Genomic DNA, 7,539 nt, shown 5'->3' on the forward strand with positions numbered 1-7,539 from the left:
CCCTTTTTTCATACTTCCTTTTCTTCTTTCCCCTCACTACACCAATTTGATTTGGATATTTTAACGGTTTGCAGGATTTAAGGTAACTTTGGGTTGCGGTGTGCGTGGTTGTTTGTTGGGTTGATTGGTTGATCCGTAAGGGAAGCCTTCACGTTTTATCGCCGTGTGCTGGTGGTGTGCTAATGGCCTCGGCTTCTGCAATTTACTGTCACAGATACCCTTCCCTTTCGCTTTCACGCCACCAAGGAGTCACGAACACCTTTTTATAAATACTTTCTAAAAGTAAAATCCTTACCCATGAAATAAAAGCAAATTTGTAAATCTTTGCAATTCCCATTCTCTCTCTCTCTTCCTCTTCTTTGTGCGTTTTTAATCCTTTATTCTCTGTCTTTGTCTCTCTTGCTCTCTCCCCTCTTTAACTTATATCTTCTCTACCTCTCTGTAACTCTTTCACTCGAAAATTGGAAATGGCGGCATTGAGTTTTATCAGTACCATTTGCTTGTTTCTGTTTGTTCTGGTTGCAGAGACCAGCTTTTGTCTTTCTTCGAAGGTAAATTACTTACACTATTTTAACGCCCCCCTTGAGGGTTTCTCTGGGTTCCTTATCTTTTCTGGAACGTCGAGTGTTTATGGTTTTCTCTGTATGAGCTTATGTTTTAGAATTCTTTTTTTCTAATTTTTCCAGGTTTATGTTGTTTACATGGGAAGTCGAATTAGTACTGACCCAGATGAGATTTTGAGGCAAAATCATCAAATTCTCACCGATATTCATGAAGGAAGGTCAGTAACGGTGAATTCAACTGCAACAGATAGTTCTGCTAATGCGTTTCTATTTTTTTTTTTATTTATTTCCTTGAACTCTGTCCTCTACAGCATCGAGAAAGCCAAAGCCTCTCATATCTATAGTTACAGACATGGTTTTAGAGGATTTGCTGCAAAGTTGACAGAAGAGCAAGCTTCCGAATTAGCTAGTATGTTGGTTATTAGTAAAATAAATCTATTATTACCATTTCTGAACTTCTGATTTAAACTGAAAATTATGTCTCTGGGATTCAATGCAACAGGGATGCCGGGTGTGGTTACTGTATTTCCTAATCTTAAAAGAAAACTACATACTACTCATTCTTGGGATTTTATGGGCCTTGTAAACGATGAAGAGATGGAGATTCCAGGCTACTCAACCAAGAACCAAGAAAATGTCATCATAGGTTTCATTGATACAGGTAAAGGGTCTCTCTGTATAAACTATTCAACGAAATTGGGAATATGTCACTGATGCCGTTTTATGTTATTTTGATGCTTTAAAGTAGTTCCAGGGACCGTCCCTGATAAATTTGAAGCCAATCTTCCTCTAATTTTTTGCTTAGTTGAACCCTTTTGTAATTTCTATTCGTTGAAGTCCTTATCTTATTCCAGTAATTGAACAGTGCTGTCGGTGATAGATTCATGGCTTTTTGTTTGTCTAATACTTTCAACTTGTATGACTCAGTAATTTACCCAGTTTATATTTTTTTCGTCTGTTTCCATATTTTTGTAGAGGGCAATTTTGCTTCTAATGTTCTACTTATCAATGGATTAAGAGAAATTGGTAGCGATGTTTATCTGTTAATTACACACAATTTTTGTGATCCTATCGCGTATCAGAGCTCTTTCTTCATGTAAAGAAGCTGTGAACTTCTGTGCTTCTGAATCTTTAATGTTTTTGTGGCCTGCTCATTTTTATGCATAGACCTTATTCAGTTGTAATTTGGTTACAGAATTTCCTTTCCTTGCGAAATAAAACTTCAAAAGAAAAACTGCTTAATGGACTGTACGCAGAGCCCTCAGTATTAAAATTTGTATCATCATTGAATTCAGGAATATGGCCAGAAGCCCCGAGTTTTAGTGACCGTGGCATGCCTTTTGTGCCCTCTAGATGGAAGGGACAATGTCAAGCTGGAGAAGCATTTAATGCTTCATCTTGTAACAGGTTTGCATGAACAAGATTTCCAACTCTAGTTTCATATCATGATTTTTTTTTTTTAAATATGGATCATCAATTTATATATTTATCATGCAGGAAAGTGATAGGGGCAAGGTACTATTTAAGTGGCTATGAAGCTGAAGAGGATTCTGTAACGACATTAACATTCCGATCCCCAAGGGATAGCTCTGGTCATGGTAGCCATACAGCCTCAATAGCAGCTGGCAGGTATGTGTCAAACATAAATTATAATGGATTGGCTGCTGGAGGTGCTAGAGGTGGTGCTCCGATGGCAAGGATTGCAGTATACAAAACATGTTGGGATTCTGGTTGCTATGATGTGGACTTACTAGCTGCATTCGATGATGCAATTAAAGATGGGGTTGACATCTTGTCTCTCTCTCTGGGCCCTGATTCTCCACAGGGAGATTACTTCAGTGATGCCATCTCAATGGGGTCGTTTCATGCTTCTACCCATGGAATTCTGGTAGTTTCTTCTGTTGGAAATGAAGGTACTCAAGGCTCTGCCACAAATCTTGCGCCATGGATGATCACTGTTGCTGCTAGTTCAACAGATAGGGATTTAGTGTCTGAGATCATGTTAGGAGATGGAACTAACTGCACGGTAATGCATTTTAACTATTTTTTATGTTCAAAGGTTTGTAATGAGTTTCCTAAATTATTAACAGTTCTCCACCATTGTGTAGGGTGAAAGTCTCTCTGTCTTTGAAACCAATGGCCCAAGAAGGATCATCTCTGCTTCAGAAGCCAATGCTGGATACTTCACTCCTTATCAGTCCAGGTGAAGCAGGAGCTACAAGTACTTAGTATAAATTATTAGTACGATAGAATTTGAGCCTCTTCTCATATTTCTTCCTCCAGCTATTGTTTAGAGAGTTCCTTGAATAGTACCATAGCAAAAGGGAAGGTACTGGTATGCCGACATGCTGAACTTTCTTCGGAGTCAAAGCTAGCCAAGAGCTTGATAGTGAAAGAAGCTGGTGGTGTTGGGATGATTCTCATAGATGAGTCAGATAAGGATGTTGCAATCCCCTTTGTGATACCTGCAGCTATTGTTGGGGCAAAGACAGGGGACAGGATCCTATCTTATATTAATCATACAAGGTTTGTCTCTCTTTTATGATTATTAAGGACTAAATAAACCTTTTCTAATCTTAAATTTCTAATTATAGTTTTCTCCCTGAAAAAATTTAGGAAACCGACTTCCAATATCTTGCCTACAAAAACTGTATTAGGATCTAGACCTGCTCCCAGGGTTGCAGCATTTTCGTCGAAAGGGCCCAATACTTTGACCCCAGAAATTTTGAAGGTTAGGCTTTCTAATCCCAAGATAGCTTATTTGGCTCATTGAGTACCTACAATTCTTTTATTTATGTTTTTTTTTTTTTGTAGCCCGATATCACAGCTCCTGGGCTGAATATCCTTGCAGCATGGTCTCCGGCAATTGGAAAAATTAATTACAACATTCTCTCTGGAACTTCCATGTCTTGCCCACACATAACAGGAATTGTAGCATTAATAAAAGCTGTGTATCCATCATGGTCACCTTCCGCAATCAAGTCTGCCATCATGACGACAGGTAATATCTTCTAAATCCAGGGCACCCACTTGATAAAGTTGTGTCAAGGTTTCAAAAGTCTAAGTGGCTCAGACTTGAGAAAATAGTTTTCATTAACCAATTCAAACTTGGTATAATACTCAACATCCATCTGCCCCCGGGGGGTTTTGGGGGGGGGGGGGGTTTGCAAGTATAGGAACCTCTATGGTAGCTCCCTTCTGACCTTTCAAGGTTATTGAGTTTCTATACGAGATCCAAGTTCTAACAGTTATTGGTTCAGTTTTAACACCATGCAGTATGTCCCAAGCCTTCATTCAGTAAAGTCAAATCCAACTTGGTTTTCATTTCAAAATTGGAATTTTATTTTGTCTATATTCAGAAATTTATTCTCAAAAGGAGGTTCAAAGGTTTTCAAATTTGTCACCTGGCCTAATTGTTGTTTTGGGTCAAGACTTGATTGGCTTTCTTTTTTCCTACCCAAGTTTGAATTGCTCCCTCTTTAGTTTTGTATACTGAGGTTTTTTATAATCTTTCTAATGTACTAGAATGAGTTTTCTTATTTTTGGCAAAACCATGTGATTGAGGAGCTCATCGATAATTTATATGAAGTGTATGTTGAAGTATTCATTAAGTTTTATAATTATGATATCTCCTTTCTATAGTCTGAATTGCAAAAGGAAAATGCAGCTACTGCGTTGGATAAGAGTGGCAGAGCAATGAAAGTAGACCCTGAAAGAAGAAGAGGAAATCCATTCGATTATGGTTCAGGCTTTGTGAGCCCAAAAAGAGTCCTTAATCCCGGTATTGTCTATGATGCACATCCTGCAGACTACAAAGCTTTCCTCTGTTCAATTGGTTACGATGAGCAGTCATTACATTTGATTACAAGGGACAACAGCACATGCAGTCACACATTTCCATCAGCCTCAGACCTGAATTATCCATCAATCACAGTGCCTAATCTTAAGGACAACTTCTCTGTGACTCGAACTGTGACAAATGTGGGGAAACCAAGTAGTATTTACAAAGCAATAGTGTCTTCTCCCCCTGGAATTAATGTTACTGTTGCTCCAAATTATCTGGTCTTCAACAGCTATGGTCAGCAGATCACTTTCACTGTGAATTTCAAGGTGATCGCTCCATCAAAGGATTATGTATTTGGTCATTTAGCATGGAGAACAGAAAAGCTAAGAGTAACTAGCCCATTGGTAGTCCGGGTTGCTCATTCTACCGAAGGGTTGTTAAGATGAGCTTGAGTACAGTAGAGAACAGATAAAGAACTTCGAGGCCCTTGGCAGAAACACTAGAATACAAGATGATATCATAATTAAGTAACCATCCCGCTTGAGGTGAATCACATTACTTGGGGCAAGCAGGGAAAAGTTCCGAGATACAAGCTACCTGATTAATCATAACTAGCCCTTAAAATTGGTCAGTAAACACCAAACAAGAACAGAAGTGTTGTTCCTGTATGTATGGTCCTTTTATACGTTTCTTCTATGGAATATAAGTTCTTTTTTTTCTCTTGTATATATAACTGAAGATTGATGATAGGGAATCCATTGGTCTTGTGATCCACATCTGTCTTGAACAGAGACAATCTAGTTTCAGGTTTGAAATTGATGCCATAGCCTTGTTTACTGTTTGCAAATCAGAAGAATTGATTATGGAGTCCTGTGACTTTCCTTTCAATAGACCCTTAAAACCAGTTTCTGTATAATTGGCTCCTGGAAAAATGGGGAAGTTAGAATCATCCCATGAACTATAGGAAGGTGTTACATAGTGCTGTAGGTTTTTGACTTTGTGAAAGTAAACCAATTTCAAATGTTCTATTGATTAGTTCCAAGAAGATCATGAGGCAGAGTGGCAGACCAAATACACTCTCAAAGAAAGAAAGAGGGAAATATTTTAAAAGAGTGGCAGACAAAAGCTGCACCAAACTCCACTCCCCTCCCCTCATAGCGGCTGGAACCTTAAAAGACCTGAGCGTGCTTCCACATTCCACTTCAAAGATATGATGAGTATGCAGTTTGGCTCCCTTTAAAACTCAGGTCTCTATGGAGCTAATGCTAAGGCAGAACAGTATGGCTTTTGGTCCACCAGCTAATGGATTATTGGATTATGGTGGACAGGTTTCGGGTGGCAGGGGTGGCCGGATTTGTCAGGTGATTCGAAAAAGTTATTTTTTTGGGGGTGACGTGGCCGATTCAGCCCGATTTAACCGTTTCATGGTTTTAGTGCACGGTATTGGATTATATTGGGCGCGACCCAATATTGATACCTCAAACCATGAACCGTTCTGTATCAATATCGGAATTGGGAATTGGCCAAGTCCAATTTACTTCAGCCATGGTTCCAGTAGCAACAGAGTGAACCAAACCAGTCAAACAGACTGAACTAGACCCAAAAATCGAACCAAACCATATCAGCTTTGGTTTGGCATATCATGACACAGATGGCTCCTCTCCTGCGAGCCAAGCGACTAGGGAGAGTGCCAAGGGAAGCATTCAATAGCACTGGGCTGCTGGGCGAATCCAGCTCCTCTCCAAGGAGCTTAGCGCCCGGGGGCATCCAAGGGTGGGGTTGTGCTGCACACATTTCGGCGCACGCCTAGGGATGTGTGCGGCACAGCCCAACAGCTGGATGCTCCCTAGAGACGAGCTCAACTCCTGCTGGGCACATCAAGATGCATGCCAGACCCCATGCAGGCACACATCCCTACGTGCCCAGCAGCCCAGCACCGTTGGATGCCTCCTTGGGCACTTCCTGGATGCTGAGGTCGTAGGAGAGGAGCCCGATGACACTGGTTAAAAACTAGATTGACTAAATATCGGATTGAAACAGAAACTGAAACCGATAAAAACTAGAAAAAACATGTTTCTTTACATAAAATTTTAAATAAATACATAGGAAACCAAGCCCGATACGAGGAAACCGAATCAACCAGAACCAAAACTTCTCTTATTGTGCCGTCGGTTTCATCATTATCAGCCCAAAATTGGTTCATCCAACCAAAACCGGACAGAACCGACCATTTGACACACCTCTAGACTACAGTAAACCATATGTACTAACAACTTGCCCTCCCTCCCCAATATGCATATATTGTATACACCTGGGCCTATCCGAAGCGTGGGCCACTGGGCTGAGCCAATGTCAGGTCTACCCAACGAACATTTTTCTCAGCCTTGGGCCGGCCCAGCCATTAACCTTTTTGAGTCCAAGTTTTGCTGCTCAGTTATGCCTGACGAATCTAGTTCTGCCATTATAGCCATGAAATAGTTGGATTGGAATTGGTATCTTGGTGGGCCCCTTGTGCATATTCCTATCCAACAGTTATCAGAGGCCCCACAGCCACAACATCGCCACTTGTATCACCTCAGAAATTCTCAAATTAATCGAATTCTAAATTCTTCACCCTAAAAACAGAGTGAGGAAACAAGAATATGTTAGCCCAACTCAAGTAGATAATAGCTCACTGGGTTCAGATTAGTGCAAGCCCTATGCCGATACAGGATCGAGCAGGTATCGCGATGTTGGGCACGTCTAATTCCGATACGAATCGACGGATATGCCTGCTCCGATACTGGTTTTTTAAAACCATGTGAAGGTCCATGATAATATACCGTAAATGGAGCAGGACAGTCTTCCTCTGGTATGGGACCCACATTTAAATATGGAATCATCGATCATGCCAATTGCCAAATGCCATTAAAAGCTTTGTACAGGTGCATTGAACTGGTGATGTCCTTTTAGGCCTTTGGGTTAATAGAAGAGTTCAAATTAAATTAAGCCGACCAAGTGCAGAAAATGGATTGGAAGAAAGAGTAGTGAACTAGTGATAGTACCTCTTGGACAACAAAACCTCTTTATCGGATCCTCATTAGTCCATTTGTACCAAAATAATTAGATCGTCCTAATCATGACCTAAATATGCACGTTTATCTCATAGGCGCATTAAGATGACCCTCAAAACTGGTTTTTTCAGCTTTGGTA

The 7,539-nt window shown here is 40.4% G+C and overlaps 1 protein-coding gene across 1 annotated transcript; it reads left to right on the forward strand.

Moving 5' to 3' along the window:
- The first annotated feature begins 364 nt into the window (after positions 1 to 364).
- Positions 365 to 5,073, forward strand: LOC122661660 (subtilisin-like serine-protease S). The gene is made up of 11 exons (XM_043857135.1): positions 365 to 551; positions 687 to 781; positions 875 to 972; positions 1,066 to 1,224; positions 1,859 to 1,970; positions 2,061 to 2,589; positions 2,672 to 2,766; positions 2,847 to 3,089; positions 3,180 to 3,294; positions 3,378 to 3,564; positions 4,231 to 5,073. Exons 1-11 carry the CDS (start codon positions 468 to 470, stop codon positions 4,791 to 4,793), a joined length of 2,280 nt encoding a protein of 759 aa, XP_043713070.1. The 5' UTR covers positions 365 to 467; the 3' UTR covers positions 4,794 to 5,073.
- Positions 5,074 to 7,539: the final 2,466 nt, after the last annotated feature.

The sequence above is a fragment of the Telopea speciosissima genome, chromosome 5 (genome assembly GCF_018873765.1).
Source record: "Telopea speciosissima isolate NSW1024214 ecotype Mountain lineage chromosome 5, Tspe_v1, whole genome shotgun sequence".
Lineage (NCBI taxonomy): Eukaryota > Viridiplantae > Streptophyta > Magnoliopsida > Proteales > Proteaceae > Telopea > Telopea speciosissima.

Coding starts and splice junctions, on each gene's coding strand:
- LOC122661660 (XM_043857135.1), top strand. CDS start 468: ATGGCGGCATTGAGTTTTATCAGTACCATTTGCTTGTTTCTGTTTGTT. Junction 973..1,065: donor GCAAGCTTCCGAATTAGCTA/GTATGTTGGTTA, acceptor TCAATGCAACAG/GGATGCCGGGTGTGGTTACT. Junction 1,225..1,858: donor CATAGGTTTCATTGATACAG/GTAAAGGGTCTC, acceptor CATTGAATTCAG/GAATATGGCCAGAAGCCCCG.